The following is a 16,940-nucleotide window of genomic DNA, read 5'->3' as shown; positions in this document are numbered from 1 at the left end:
CTTTATCCTTGAATGTTAGTAATGTGCAATGTATTTGTGGACCGGGATGTTCAAGTGAAGGTCACACAAAGTTTCCACCTCTCTCTCTCTCTCTGGACCACCCTACGGATAATACTTTTAGCTGAGCAAGGGCACAATACTTTGACTGTTCTGTGTGTGCCTGGGTATGCACAACACGTCCACGCTGGCACCAAACAAAAGAGCAACAACATTTCTTCCATTTTTTTTTCTCTGCTTCAGAAGTGATTCAGTCTCTCAGCGTGCCCCTTACATATCAGGTTGCTTGCCCATTTTAATAGTAGCTCTGGCAGCACTTGCTAACTGTGTGGAATGAAACTTCAAAACTAAATAGTGCTGAAAATACGATTAGAAACAATGCTGTGAAAAGAAAAGAAATGTTGTCATTATGCAGCTTATTTATGGCTAGCTAATTTAAATGATTTTCAGAGCATTTACTTCAGATGCCTTCTTTCATTTCCCCACAGTTATATTTTAGTGTTCTCATTAATATTGACTTTTAGAAAGATACAATGTGTCTGAATTGAATAGTAATGTATAATTTAAGAGAAAATAAACTTTCATTTTACTATTGTGTATGGCAACAACAGAACAGCTTGTTTATTAGTGTCTAGTGCAAATGCAGTAGAGCCAGCCAGTATCTTGAGTAGAAAAGCGGCATGTGAATTGCATAATATCTGCTTGCATTAAACATATCAAAGCAAAAGTTTCAATTATGTATCCTTTTTATAAGTACAAAAATCACCTTTGTGCATGCATATCAGGTTTGGTATGATCTTTAATGTTGCCAACCAATCTAAAATTATCCTGGCCTAAAAACATTTTTAATGGAGTCACCCATGTCCCTGGATTTCAGATTATACTAATGTTTGTTTTTATAATGCTAAATTGAATGTCTAAATATATACAATTTTGGTTGTTTGTTTGTTTTTTTTTAACATTATTACAAAAGTTAAAAGGGTAACTTCCGGTAACGTCAACCCCAAGTATTCAAAAGTCATACATAAGTCAGGCCCCCAGAAATCATAAGATTGCTTGAAAAACTGAGTTTTTCAAACTCAAAAAAATGTTGAGTTCTTTTTATTTACCTTCTGTTTTAATTTTAAGCACTTAAGATTCAGCATTTTCAAGCTTTTCCCCTCTCCCAACTGTAAGGGCTAGAAACTTACTTATTTGTTAAATGAAAGTTGTGATTCTCACATGATCACTTGTCTCCAGGAGTTGGGGCTTCTAAGAAAAACACCAACTCTTGCGAGACTCTCAAAAAACCCATGAAAGTTGGCAAATCCTATTTCAATGATACTTTACCTGTGGGACTGAACTTATAGGACCAGAGTGTCCCTGGCCATAGTGCAAGGGCTAGAGATATTCACAGTCTCTATGCTGCTCCTGTTTTCCTATGGATGCACAAATTTCCCCAAAGTGGGGTATGGTCCTGCTCCCCTTCACACCCGCCTGCCTACTGAATTGGTCAGGTGCGCTGGGGCAAGAAGCTTGCCTCCCTCATCTCCATTGGATTGGGACAGTTTCACACTATCTCCTATGTACAGCTCTCGTTCAGTGCTATTATCTTGTCCATAATAGGGGCCCAATTAAAAAAAAAAGAGAGAGACTGGAGTCTTGTGTATCTACTGGTAAGGTTTTGTATGGAAAAGATTGTTTTCTATACACAACAGCCAACATTACTTTATGTTTCAGATTACTCTTATTTTAGATTAAGAAAAACAACAAAAAAGCGTGGACTAGATCATGGGATGTTTTGGATGTCCTCAACTTTTACTGATTTCAGTGGAAATTGAGGGTGCTCTGTATATTGCAGGAACAGGCTCATGTGGCTGAATGCTGCCATCAGATACATAAATGCAGCTCCTTGTGTCCTCTGTTGAATTGTGCTTGATTATACTATGCTGAATTTGGCCTCTTAATTTTAAGTCAAGGCCATGAATTCTGCCAGGTATACTTGCCAGCTTGGTTCTTGGGACCTAGCACATTCTGCTTACTATTCTTCCTGTCTTCCCTTGTCTCAACAATGTCAGATTACAGTGAGCACATTGAAGTTTATAATATACGTATCTTGTCTCCTGTTATAAGTGAATGGTAAAGCATTTTGTTACAGAATTGGGTAGTGTGTTTCTGAATCTGTTCTTTGTGTGTGTTGCAGTCATTTGAACACTTTGATGTGCCATGTTAATCAAAAGTGAGAAAGTATTTATGTCAAAGTGAAATTCTTTGAGGATGAAAAATATGTCATAAGTAGGTTAAGGAGACATTGTAAGTCTGAGATAACACCTTTGAACACAATGTATAGTAATATACAGTTTCTTACATCAAATCCATTAATTCCTTCAGTTGAAAAGACCAACATTTGGAAGGAATGATATTGGGAAGGAATTTGTTATAACTGCAGTGCAACAAGCATCAAAATCCTAGTGTAAATGTCAAAATGGACATATTTCCTTTACTCATATTTAGACTTGGCTTGAAAAGTGGTTCCACAAATGACATTTCTACAGCTTTGGCTAAACCACAGATGCTTGGCAGTTGCAAAATTAAAATAGACACAGTAATGTACTGTATATTTTATTTAACAATGGCAATCAGCTTAGCTGCAGTTCCTCAGCACTAGTTAAAATGTGTGACCAGTCAAAAGGTAATAGTTTCAAATTATTTATCTTCTATCTTTAGAGAAAAAGGACCAAATTTATCTCCTGTGATTTTCTGACTGAGTGGTTATACAAGTAAGTTAATTCTGTTTCTAAATATTAACGTTGTCCAATGATTCAGCAACATAAATTTATAAGTAGAATAACAACAATTGAGATGAATGTTGTTGTTTTCCTGTTAACTATATTTTAAAAAATATATATGATATAATTATCAGCCAGAATCCAAAGAGGAAAGATGAGCCATTCACAGAATTCTTCTCCATCCCTTTTGTGAAGGACTGGCTAAAGGACCAGTAAGTATTATGCAATATTCACACAGTATTTTTTTTCTTTTTTCTCATCTCCCCCTAATTTCCCCCCTCCCCAAATAACAGAGTTTAAATGTGTTAAAATTGTCCCCCTTGGAGTGTCCTTCACTATTCTTGCATAACAAAGGGTCTTTGTGGTGCTTGTTAATTTGGTAGTTATAACATATTTTGTGCCAGGATCATTTGCACAGAAAGTGTTGTGGGAGTGCTAAACATTTCATTATTCTAAAGTGCAGGGAATTTCAAATTGCCTGATGGTATTATGAAAATCCTTATACTAATGAACAAATAACCCTGGTTTTAAATATTGCTTGCTAATGCTATGATTAGGAACCTCTTTGAGGTTTAGAAATTTGTTCCTCCATGCTGTGACCAGCTTGTTTAAAAATCCCTGTAGTAACACTTGGCATCGAGATGCATTTCTTCTGCATATTATTCATGATTTTGTATCTAAGAGATGACACTTCCTGTTTCTGGAGTAAAGTGTTAATTGTCTCCCTCTACAGCTTTCCCTATTACTCCTCCAATACAGGGCTGTATCATAGTTTTGGAGGAATCTTTTTCTTCTTGGTTGCATGACTTGTCCAGCAATGCAGCTGTTGCTTGAGAAAAGAATGGAGGACGGGGGGAAATAACAGCCCACAATGAAGGAGTAAGAAAATTCTATGGCCCAGATTTTCAAGAGAATTCCCTTTTAAGCACCTTTAGTGATGTGGCCAGATATGTTGCCAGTGGAAGCTTTTGGGTGCTGAGGACGTTTTTGAAAATCTGTCCATTTCATTAAGATGCCAAAATGGGAGCTGAGCTTTCTTGAAAATCTTGCTATAGGGTTCCACTTGGAAAAACCTAAAACTCTGAGTCACTGCCTCAGAGAGAGAATAGCTCCTTGACGTTCATAGGCCTTTGAAGAGAGCAGGGTGAATGAGAAGTGGACACTCAGGCCTGGTCTATACTACACTGTTAGGTTGATGTAAGGCAACTTACGTCAACGTAATTATGTCAGTGTACACACTACACCCTTGTCCCACCCAGGTAAGTGCCGTACTACACCGACATCATAACTCCAGTAGGCGTAGAGCTTATGTCGATGTAGTTAGGACGTGGTGTCTGTGTAGACACTGTTACTTACCTCAGATGTTGGCAGTGTGGGGGGCTGAGAGCCAGAGTTCACAGCTCCGCGCAGCTCCACACCAGTAGCCCGGCTGCCCCGCTTCCGGAATGGAGGCAAGTAGCTCAGGAGGCTGCCCCCTGCCTTGCTCCTGGCGGGGAACAGGGAGGCGAGAAGCCCAGATGGCTACCCCTGCTTCCAGTTGGGAGGTAGGAGCCAAAAGCCTGGGGGGCAGCTGGGCTACCAGTGTGGAGCTGCGCGGAGCTGTGAACTCTGGCTCTCAGCCCCCCCCCCCACTGCCCTTCTTCAGCCAGCGGGGGTGCTCCTGTTGAGGAGAGTAGTAGCTGTAAGTCGACCTAACATAGGTCAACTTAAGTTTGTAGTGTAGACATGCCCTCAGACACCTAATACAGAAATAACAAGTTTCCTCACACTTCCCTGCCAATGTGGCTCAAACCTACCTTGGATGGACAACTTCTAGGGACTAATAAATTTCATTCTCCATACCCATTAGCTGCTTACTATCTCAACCAACGAGATTGCCATTTCAAGCGGCAATTTTGAGATTTGGATGCTTGCTTTAAACTGGAGTGAGACGGTCATACTAATAGAGGCTACTGAACAGCCATCAGATAGTATCATATTTCTGTTATTACTGACATGGGAGTTGGAATTTTTGAAGGTGACTAAGGTCTGGTCTACACTATAGAGTTAGGTCGATTCAAGGCAGCTTACATTGACCTAACTCTGTAAGCGTCTACGCTAAAATGTCACTCCCACCAATGTAACTCATTTGCTATGTTGACTTAATAGCTCCATCTCCACGAGAGGTTTAGTGCTCAGGTCGATGTAGTTAGATCAACGCAGTGTCAGTGTATACACTGTTTTACTTACGTCGACTTTAGTGGCCTCCAGGAGGTGCCCCACAGTGCCCCAATCTGACCGCTCTGGTCACCATTTTTAACTCTGCTGCCCAGAGGCCAGGTGGACAGGTACACACATCTCCCCTTTAAAAGCCCTGCGAATTTTTGAAATTCCATTTCCTGTTTGCTTGGTGTGGAGAGCTCACCTAGCAACTACCCAGCTGACCATGCTGGCTCCACGCTGCCTGGAGTACACAGGAGGTGGTGGATCACCTGGGTCTGTGGGGAGAAGAGGCTGTGCAGGCACAGCTCCAATCCAGCTGTAGAAACGTCATTATCTATGAGCAGATTGCTCAGGGCCTGGGGAAGAAGGGCTACAAGATGGACCACAGCAGTGCCGCGTGAAAGCCAATGTGCTGCCACAAGCATACCAAAAGGCAAGGGAGGTTAACAGTTGCTCTGGTGCAGAGTGCAGACATGCTGCTTTTATAAAGAGCTGCATGCCATCCTCAGGGGAGACCCCGCTACCACTTCCAAGAGCCCCATGGATACTTCATAGAATCATAGAACTGGAAGGGACCTCGAGAGGTCATCTAGTCCAGTCCCCTGCACTCATGGCAGGACTAAGTTCTAGACCCCATCCCTGACACGTGTTTGTCTAACCTGCTTTTAAAAATCTCCAAAGATGGAGACTCCACAACCTCCCTATGCAATTTATTGCAGTGCTTAACCACCCTGACAGTTAGGAAATTTTTCCTAATGTCCACCCTAAACCTCCCTTGCTGCAATTTAAGCCCATTGCGACTTTAGGGGAGCTGGAGTCACAGGCCCCCAGAGTGAACAGTGAGGAGGAGTATGGGGGACAGGTGACTGGGGGATCCAGTGGCTCAGCGAGCCAAGACCTCTTTTTGACTCCAGAACAGTTGAGCCAATCCCTACAGTCCAGTACGGGCAAGCCTGATGCAAGGGAAGTAACCTCTGGTAAGTATGCAGTTTGCTTTGATATTGCAGGGACACATGTTCATTTACTCTTTTTAAATCATGCTAGAAGAGGTAGTGAAATAACCAATAGAGGTAGAGTTGCTATCTGCTTCTCATTCCCCTATACAGTAAGACAGAGGGGGCCCTGCAGAACTTGTTTGTGTAGCAGGATAGCCCATGAATCCTCCATAGAGATCTCAAAGAAACTTCCCTGAAGGTAGTCTGCAATTCTCTGACAAAAGTTTCTGGGGAGGGCTGCCTTATTTCATCCACTGTGGTAGGACACTTTCCCATGCCATTCAGCAATTACTTCAGCAGGCACCACTGCAGCACACAAGCTAGCAGCATATGGACACATGCAGCAGCTTTTCCCTTTTAGCCTCCATTACCCTCAGGAGTGAGATATCAGCTAAAATCACCACTGCCTGTGAAAAACGGTGCCAGTATTCAGTTCAATTGCCCTATTTGCATATACTCATGCCCGTGAGCGATTTCCCCCCCCCCCCCCGGTTATTGTCCCAATTCACCCCCTTCTTCCCCGGGCCGCACTATGAATCCCAAGGAGGAGGGGCCTGGAGGGTCTCTACATCCACACCAGCAGAGTGTCCGATGAAGTGAGCTGTAGCTCACAAAAGCTTATGCTCTAATAAATTTGTTAGTCTCTAAGGTGCCACAAGTACTTCTTTTCTTTTTACGGATACAGACTAACACAGCTGCTACTCTGAAATCAGCCAGATAATGAGGAGAAGGAAGAGCATGTAGGATGACATGTTCCAAGAGATCCTGCAAGCCTCTGGTGCTTTGGATACTGAGCATATGGCTTGGAGGATCACCCTTGCACACAGAATGGACAGGGATAGAGCGGAGAGGAGAGGAGAAAAGCACAGGAAAAGGAGACAGACGTGCAGCAAGAGATGTTAGTACTTCTCAAGGAGCAAATAGACAGGCTGGAGACAGTCAGGCCAATGAGGGGAGGCAAATGCCACGCCTGCTCGAGGCTTGCAGTTTGTGGGGACAAGCCCCTCCTCCCTGCCCAAACTATGCCCAAGCTTATAAATCTTATTTTTCATATAATGTGTTTCTAAATTGGTCTGCCTAAATTTTGTCAGAATAAGAACCAAAAGCTGTGTCCAGTTTCACAAGTTTCGATGAATACTTTTTAGCTTTAATTCTAGAGAGCTTGCCACAGATGAAGCTTCACAGTTGTTTCCATCTGTAAGATGTACAGTAACAGCAAAAAGAAAAGGAGTACTTGTGGCACCTTAGAGACTAACAAATTTATTTGAGCATAAGCTTTCGCGAGCTACAGCTCACTTCATCGGACACTCTGCTGGTGTGGATGTAGAGACCCTCCAGGCCCCTCCTCCTTGGGATTCATAGTGCGGCCCGGGGAAGAAGGGGATGAATAAATCTGTTAGTCTCTAAGGTGCCACAAGTACTCCTTTTCTTTTTGCGAATACAGACTAACACAGCTGCTACTCTGAAACCAGTAACAGCGAAGGAATCTGTAGGTAAATTCTTTGGGGCAGTTACCGTATCTCCAACTGGATTTTGTAAAGCACCGAGCGAACTGACAAATATTTTATCATTATGTATTAAGACCTTGGTTACTAAAGCAGTTTTAAAAAGTAAAGATGTTGTCCTGATGACTGACTGGCTGAGGAGCATTCCCTCAGTTATAACAAGCAAAAAACATTTTAGAAATGTAGAAGGTTCCCCTTAACAGATTGCTACAGTTAAACCCTTGGACTCTTTCCATACATATGCAATAAGAGCAATGCAGTTACCTTTCGTTGGCATTTTCTCAGCAATATTTCCAGCTGAACTACCCTGAACCCCAAGCACAAGTAACCAAATTATATAAAATTCAGGGGTCATGTCATGTCATGAACCCACTGGCATTTTGATTTTTAGTAGAGATGCAATTAGGATTATACCTGTTCATCATTTGTTTGTCGGGCTTTCCAACGCTCTAAAGCAGATTAGATAAATGTGTGGGGGAAAAGCAACAGGATAAATCTATAATGTTGTTGTGCTGTGAAAAATTCTAATATGATGAGATTCTCGTGTAATATTAATTTAGAAATACTACAGCTTCATTCTAGTTTACCTTCCACATTGCCCGAGAATGAAAGGCAATAGCATGCAGTTCTCTGTTTGCGACTAAACCTGTGTAGTTTCCTCTGCCCTCTACCCAAGGTCAGCTCGTGCATAGGTATCTGACTGGGGTTACAAGAGCTGTACAAAAAGAACAGGAGTACTTGTGGCACCTTAGAGACTAACCAATTTATTTGAGCATAAACTTTCGTGAGCTGCAGCTTACTTCATCGGATGTAGCTCACGAAAGCTTATGCTCAAATAAATTGGTTAGTCTCTAAGGTGCCACAAGTCCTCCTTTTCTTTTTGCGAATACAGACTACCACGGCTGCTACTGTGAAAAGAGCTATAGAGTTTCTTTGTGAATTAACAGTAATATGCAGAACATTGAAACTATCTGCATTTTTGCTTTTGTTAAAAAAATGTATATAGTAGTATCCACTCAATATTGAATTCTGAAGAATATATTCCCTATTGGCATTGTTGGAACCTATCTGTGTGTACTGAAACAAATATAGAGATATGGGGGAAATAAATGATCATAGCCTTTATCATAGCTAAATATTTCAGTAAGATATACTGGTACATAAATGATTGCTATTGCAATGCTAGTAGCTTTATGTAGAGCATATATATCTATCTGTGTTTGTATATACAGATTAGGTTTTTTTCCCTTCTCCTCCTTTTAATATTCTAATTAGGCAAAGTCTGCTGGTCTCAGCTGCCTTTACAGTTGACTTCATTGTCAGTTCTCAGCTGGCCAATAGGGGTAATTTTGCATGGGTGGCTGACTTCTTTCTTTTCATAATATGCCCAGTTCCCACAGGTTTTGCTTCATGCACACTGCAATATTTCATTGCTCTGTCACTAAATCGGTCACGCTCTGCAACTTTCAGTATACATTTCATTTGGACTACATGTGTCTTTCTTATAGCTTGTGCTTAAATATGTTGGTAGAATAAGCAACACCTTTACTAAGAAAAAGCAAACAAACAGTTCAATATGGACCCTAGTCCAGCCACACAGTTTTGATTACAGGAATGTGGCAGGGTTAATGTTGTTGTAGGAAGCTTAATTTTTTTATTTCATGATTTCTTTTTTCACTTTAAACTGTGCAACATTAACATTGCATTGACATAGTATTTTTGCATTTAGTTTATATATAAAATAGTTACACTGTAATTTAAGTTTTTTGTGACTGAACATTCTCTTAGAATAATGAAATTTGATCTACAGTAGAGATTGTCAAAATTACTGTGGGGAAAATGGAAAAATATTAATGGTGTACTTTGACTTCCTAATAGGTTATATCAAAGATTACTACTGCTAATCCTTCATGTTTACAGACTATAGGGTCTGATCCAAAGCACACTGAAGTCAATGGAAAGATTCCCACTGACTTCAATGGCTTTGGATAAGGTTCATGTGCCTTTGATTGAAGAGTTTCTTTCCATCGAAGGCTGAAAACACCCCTGTGAAGTAGGGAAGTGTTATTAGCCTCATTTGTGTACAAATGAGCAAACTAAAGCGTAGAACTATGGGGACTTGCACAATGTCATACAACATATCTGTGGATCCAGTAATAGGGCTTAGGGCTCCTGACTCCCAGTCTCATGCTGTAACCACAAATTCACCATTAAAAACTCAGAGTTCTACATCAGAAGCAGACACAGAGTGTTGTAAGGGGAAAATCACTATTTCATAGTTTTCAGGCTGAAAAAACTGACCTAGGACAAAGGCACATGAGACTATTTTTTATGTAATGACATAGGTATGCATACAGATAAGTATAAAACCAGGGCATTTTAGCTCCCATCCACACTAGACCTAGAGACACCCAGGGGGAACAACAGCTGCAGCTGGAAGGAACTTGCATGGACCTGATTATGGAATCTGTTTCTAGATCTGTACAACTCCTTCCCCAGAGCATCCAATGCCACCATATGAGCTGAAGGCACACAGTGTAAATCAGGGCTATCCAGCCTCCCCATTCTCAGCAAGATTGAGAGGGACCTGTCACATTGCCTTTCTCCCCCTCTAATTGGGGAGTAACAACTGCAGCTGAGAGGAGCCTTCATACCCTGACATCATTCACTCAGTTCTGAAAGTTGGTCTCTGGATTTTGTTTTTCCCCATTTGCTCTTCGATTACTGTTGGTTGGTGGTCTCCCTTCATCCTAACCCTCTCGTACCCTTGCTACCATTCAGCTGCCCTGCCCCACTCTCTTGCCCATTGTGCTTCTCTCCCTCCACCTCTAGAGCGCCTGACTTTCTAACATTTAGTCCCACACTCACTCTGCTTCCCTTCTCACCCCTAAGGCCACTTTGCTTATTCATTATATACCTGTCGTCCACCCAATGACTGTTTCTTGTCTTTTTATACTGTAAGCTCTTGTGGGCAAGTATTTTGTCTGTATAAATAACAATAATAAAGTGGGGGAAATTCTTCCTCATCTTGCCCCCCTTTGGAAACAGCCAGACAAGTCTCTTCTATATCATGAATGAAACTACGTGCAGTAAGCATGCTATTTTGGCAAATACATTGGAATTGCAATAACTGCAGGGCTAAACTGTTAAGTTGTCAGACACTGTAGACGTCAAAAAATGCTCTGGAAATCTGGCCTAGATAAATGCCTGTGTTCTACATGTGTATATCTGTACTTCAGTGTATATCTAGAAAACCCCTGAATGAGTTAAGACTGAAATTTGCATTTTGAGTCTTTCCCCTAAAAGATTTTCTACCTAAAATGCAAAGAAAGCAGAGAGTTATTTTAAAAAATGAAACACTCTCCTCCTTCAAGGCTTAGGAGCTTTGCACTTGGCTGTGTTCAGAGGGATACAAAAGCTCAGGTCAATGAATTCTTGAAAAAAGCAATAGGTAAAAAAAGTGGATTGTAGTATTTGATCATTCCCGTCCTGGTTGTCAGCTATAGGAAGGAAAAAAGTGATAGACAGGAGAAGACTTTGTGAAACTTTGCTCCTGACAACTGTCTAAGGCTGCTGGTTTGTATCTCCTTCTTCAGAAGGCCAAACATGGTTATTCCAACATTCAGGGTCTTTCAAAGGAGAGGTTTCAGAGTAACAGCCGTGTTAGTCTGTATTCGCAAAAAGAAAAGGAGTACTTGTGGCACCCTAGAGACTAACCTCTACGCATTATAGTAATACAGATATTGGGTACCTATAGTATAGGTCAATGTGCTTACCAACGACCACACACATCCCACTATCCTGACATGAAGAAAAGGAGTACTTGTGGCACCTTAGAGACTAACCAATTTATTTGAGCATAAGCTTTCGTGAGCTACAGCTCACTTCATCTGATGCAGCCTAACACGGCTGCTACTCTGAAACCTATCCTGACATGGATGCTTTTCCCCCCACCCCTTTTTTAAGAACAGGATTGACATTATGAAAGCCAACTTCTGAGTTCAATATAGAAATCACAGATATAAAACTGGGAGCTTCGATAAGAACCCTTTGTAATATTTCATACACTTTTCTAACACAAGTGTGCAGTATTTCTTCTGCATACTGAATTACATCTGCATAATGTTATGTAAATAATAGATATCTCATTATCGGGATCCTTACAAGCCTGATTCTTCAGAAAGCAAAGCACATCCTTCCTGACATTAAAGATTCTTCTGGTCAATTCCTGCTTTATTTTGGTAAAATTTGGTAAAGTGTGAAAAACTGTGATAATAACCAACACGTTATTCAGAAAGATTATTATATTGTAGCCATTTTTAATGGAAAACATATTCTACATAGTGTATTAAGAATTGGCTTTTAAGATTCTACGTGATTTGAAGCTCTTTTATTTTGAAATAAACAGAATACATTTACCGTACATTTGGTTATCATTCAGATCTTCTTGGAGTGTTACAGCTGTCTTCTGCCACAAATGACATATTCCCTCTTCCCCGATTCACTGTTGATGGGTGGCTGCCTCTGCTCATATTCTATTTTTATTTGACCTGAAGCCAATTGCATATATTCCAGTGGACAGAAATGGACCTGGCATGACTTTCATTCCTGTTCCTTCAAGCTAGTCTGCTGAAATGATTGATATTTCCTAGTGACTGCCAGACTGAAGATTAAGTCCTTTCCATTTTGCTTGATTTACACTGGCTTTCTCAGATTTGGTCTTGGATGGCAAACCAGATAGATCCCCATTATTTAATAACAGAAGCAGTGGAGTGGCTAGAGGTACTGTTGCAAGACTACACTCTGCTTTTGGAGATGCCATTCTGATGCAAAGGAGTCTAATGTTCCATTACCAGTGAAAGCTCATTGTTTTCCTGTATACCTGCTGTATTTTAAAATGTATAGGTTGGTGTCCTCATTTGCATTGTTTAAAATAGAAACCTTTTCAGCTTTTCAAAAAGATAAATCTTAGAACAACAGGCAGGAGTCCATCAGCAAAAACAACACAGTCTAAATTCATAGATGAACACATTACAAAAGAGAGCGACAAGGTAGGTGAGGTAATATCTTTTATGGGTCCAACTTCTGTTGGTGAGAGAGACCTGCTTTCGAGTTTACACACAGCTCTTCTTCAGGTCTGGGAAATGTATTCAGTGTCACAGCTGACTACAAGGTGGAACAGACTGTTTAGCATAAGTAGTTAACACATATTTCAAGGGACCATTCAAGGTGAAGTGGCCTGTTAACACCTCTGCAGTCATGGGGGGGAGGAGGGGCAGGGAAGCTGGGGGGAGGGGAACGGAGTTAGTGGATTATACGTTGTTGTAACAAACCATAAACCAAGTGTCGCTATTCAATCCATGATTTTTAGTGTCCAGCAAAGTTACGAATTTAAGCTCCCAGGCTCATCTTTTGAAGGTGTTGTGCAGGTTTCCTTTGAGGATGAGGACTGAGAGGTCAAAGTGTTTACCAACAGATGATATGGTGTTCTATCATTTTAATCTGAGAGTGTAATGATTGTCTGGTTTCACCCACATAGTTTTTATTTGGGCAGTTAGTGCACTGGATGAGGTACATGACATGCCGTGATAGGCATGGGTAGGACCCATGCATCTTGAAAGCTGTCTTGTGGGCGGTGTTGATCATGGTAGCAGTGGAGGTTTGTCTGAAGGTTTTGCATCTGTTGTTCTGGCAGGGTCTTCCGTAAGAGTGCCGTGGCCAGATATGGGTCTGCCTGGATTCCCTTGTTTGTGTATTTTGGGAAGTATGTAGACGCTCCCTGGGGTGGGTTCATGGGGAATGAGATTGTAGAGTTTCTCTTGGAGTTGTTTTGGGAAGAATTTGATGATATCCTTAAATTCCTAGGTAAATTGTGGTATGGTGTCTTCTTTGAGTTCTTTATAATAGATGGTGTTGGAGAGTTGTTGGTTGGCCTCATTAACATAGTCATCATGGCTGAGGACTATGATGGCACCTCTTTTGTCTGCTGGTTTCATTACTATCTGGTGGTTGGATTTCAGGGGCTGTATAGCTGTCCTCTCAGCAGTGACGAGATTGTGGAGAATCTGATGTTTGTTAAGGATTTCACAGTCAATTTTTTTCCAGAAAGCAATCAATGTAATGATCAAGAGCATGGTTTCATCTGCTATGGAGTGTCCATTCAGATGGTTCGTTTTTCTTATGACTGTTGGTGAGGACTGAAATTGTGGGCGGTGTCATCAACTCAAAAGCTTGTCTCTGTTACCAACAGAAGTTGGTCCAGTAAAAGATATTACTTCACCCACCTGGTTTCTCTAATGTCCTGGGACCAACACAACTACAACAGCACTGAATACAACTTATTACAAATAGCATTTTGCACAGGCATCTTGGTTGTCCAGCCTTATGATTTCTCTCAAGCAATAGGCATGCTAATGTCCATAGAGTTATTACCATATGGTTTAATGGAAATAGCACTTCCTGCTATTGTCTGCATTTCTCATGTCCCAGACACTGATTGAGATTTTCTTTCATATAAAATAAATGAAGGCAAAAATCTCAGTCGACAGGATGTTGAGCACAATTTGTTCCTGTGTACACTGACTGTAGAGTTAATAATTAAGGTCATGCATGGACCGCACGTATCATAGGCTGGGGAAGTCTATGCCAGGCTATGCTGGGGGCCATGCGCTGCTCACCTAGCGCTCTGGGGCTAGGAGCGCTCGGGCTTCAGTGGGGGAAGGAGGGCGGGAGGGACAGGGCCTCAGGCAGAAGGGGCAGGCCGGGCTGGGGGTTAGTCTCCCTGAGCCCATAGTTCACCCACCACCCGTGAGGGCATGTTCTAACTCAATGTACTTCTCCAGTGAAGTATTCTCCAGAAAAGACAAGCCCTAAGACAGAGGTCTCAAAAGGCAAAGAAAACCCTACTACGGTAGGGACGAATATAAATGAAACTAAGCAAAGAAAAATGGAGCTGAATATATGGAAAAACCTCCTAATTATGAGATCTATTATGTTGTAGAATAGTCTTTCAAAGGATATGGTGGAAGAACCAGTCTTTTGGTCAATTAAAGTTGGACTAGACAAAGCATTTGGGGACAGACTGTAAGGAGCAAACCCACACTGGAAAGAGTATTGCCTTATCAGTTGCTTCCATCTCTCTTATTTCTGTGAAAAAGAAACAACAGGATTCTGTTATGACGACTGATTTGGGCAAACACTTGTTTGATTATGTCCAAATGATCACCTGCATCATCCAGATTCATAAAACTTTGAACTTCTCAAATCAAACTTGTGCACAGAAGCTCAAACTGTGACTTTTTTTTTTTTTTTTTTTTTAGGACAGAGCAAGTTCTACTAGTATTCTAGTGTCATGGGAAGTCAGCTGTTTATAATGGGCACTCTCGTGAGTTGTAACATTTATCTGCAGCCCAGTGACTTTTTTATTTATTTATTTATTTAAAGTGTGGGGTGTGACATTTTCTTACCTTTGAAAAAAATCAAAGAAAACCAAATAAATTACTTTCAGTCTGATCCTTTCAACTGGCTGCTTGTTGATCAGTATAAATGAGAGCTAAACACATCAACAAGCATGGTGAAATGGCTTTTGTAAAGCTGAGTTCACTGAAACCTAATTACACTGTAAAGTGATTCTCATTAGGACTGGTAGCAGAATTTACTGTAAATGCTTTCAAATCACCATCAATTTATGCTAAAAATTAATTGTTGAGTTCTTTTCCTTTGTATTCCTCTAGCCCCTTACAATGCCAGGTTTGTCTGACTATTTCAAAGGTAAAATTGCCACATTTATTTTACGATCTTGTTAACACATGTCTCTGCGACTTCTTGTACTTGGTTATGGTAGCGGTAATCCTTTCAGAACAAAACAATTCAGTCTAAAAAGAACATAGAATGTAATTCAAATGGTTTTATGGAATAAAATGTATTTGAGTGGCATGTCTACACTGCATATAAAGATCTTCTGTGCGTCGTACACTCCATTACTGCAGCCATGCTCTTCAGTGTTTATAAATAGTAAAAAATAACCAAATAATAAAAATGCAGGAATAAAAACACTTAAAGGATAATTCAGAACAATACAGTCCTTGATATATTATTGACATTATGGTGTTTGTGGAGAAGAAACAATTTGTATAATACTGTATCTGTATTAGTGTTTTAAAAGGGCACATTATTTAAGTAATACTTTTTTATTTTGGAGTATTAAGAAATTGTATCTTAGAGATACAGAACAATCTTTCTCTTTTGGGGGTGATATATTTTAAAGGAGGAAGAAAAATTTTTAAAGGCTGAACAATTTTTATTTTTTTTTCTTTTAGTCCTAGACCACCAATTCCTCTGTCTCTCCTATTATCAGAAGAAGAAGCATGCAAAATAATTCAATCATTCTGGAGAGGTTATCGGGTAAGAGTCAGCTATAATTATTTTGTCTGATGCTGGATCTGTGTGACTGTGAAGGCCCTGGGGGAAAACCCTTACATAAATTTTAAGTAGCAGAGACTATAAATAACTTTGAGACTGCTATGGTTCACTGGCGTTGGATATGCTTATATGTAAGTTGTCTAGTGACTCAGATCTTTTCACAGGAGTTATGGCAATGCACTCTGCTTTGTTTTCTTCACAAAGAAGTTTACTAAGGCTGTCAAGCGATAAAAAAATTAATCGCACAATTAATCGCACTGTTCAACAACAACAATAGAAAACCATTTATTTAAATATTTTTGGATGTTTTCTACATTTTTAAATATTTTTATTTCAGTTACAACACAATACAAAGTGTACAGTGCTCACTTTATATTTATTTTTATTACAAATATTTGTATTGTAAAAAACAAAAGAAATAGTATTTTTCAATTCACCTCATACAAGTACTGTAGTGCAATCTCTTTATCATGAAAGTTGAACTTACAAATGTAGAATTATGTACAAAGAAATAACTGCATTCAAAAATATACAATGTAAAACTTTAGAGCCTAGAAAGTCCACTCAGTCCTATTTCTTGTACAGCCAATCGCTCAGACAAACAAGTTTGTTTACATTTGCAGGAGATAATGCTGATGGCGGGTTTGCTAGATAACAATCCAAAGCAGTGCGGGCCGACGCATGTTCATTTTCATCATCTGAGTCAGAAGGTTGATTTTCCTTTTTGGTGGTTTGGGTTCTGTAGTTTCCACATCAGAGTGTTGCACTTTTAAGACTTCTGAAAGCATGCTCCACACTTTGTCCCTCTTAGATTTTGGACAGCACTTCAGATTCTTAAACCTTGGGTCGAGTGCTGTAGCTATCTTTAGAAATTTCACAGTGGTACCTTCTTTGCATTTTGTCAAATCTGTAGTGAAAGTGTTCTTAAAATGAACAACATGTGGTGGGTCATCGTCTGAGACTGCTATAACGTGAAATATATGGCAGAATGCGGGTAAAACAGCAGGAAACATACAATTCTCCCCCAAGTTGTTCAGTCATAAATTTAATTA

At 40.3% G+C, this 16,940-nt stretch overlaps 1 protein-coding gene across 2 annotated transcripts in view; it reads left to right on the top strand.

Moving 5' to 3' along the window:
- The window catches only part of IQCK (IQ motif containing K), an 84,496-nt gene that overhangs the window by 25,981 nt on the left and 41,575 nt on the right, over positions 1-16,940 (top strand). For both annotated transcript variants that reach the window (XM_074965352.1, XM_074965350.1), the window contains exons 5-7: positions 2,704-2,756; positions 2,900-2,977; positions 15,786-15,870. In XM_074965352.1, the coding sequence (XP_074821453.1) occupies positions 2,704-2,756; positions 2,900-2,977; positions 15,786-15,870 (216 nt within the window). The remainder of the gene's footprint in view (positions 1-2,703; positions 2,757-2,899; positions 2,978-15,785; positions 15,871-16,940) is intronic.

Source organism: Natator depressus, chromosome 10, assembly GCF_965152275.1.
Source record: "Natator depressus isolate rNatDep1 chromosome 10, rNatDep2.hap1, whole genome shotgun sequence".
Taxonomy (NCBI): Eukaryota; Metazoa; Chordata; order Testudines; family Cheloniidae; genus Natator; species Natator depressus.
The sequence above is the reverse complement of the archived record's forward strand: the minus strand, read 5'-3'. Positions and strand labels throughout refer to the sequence as shown.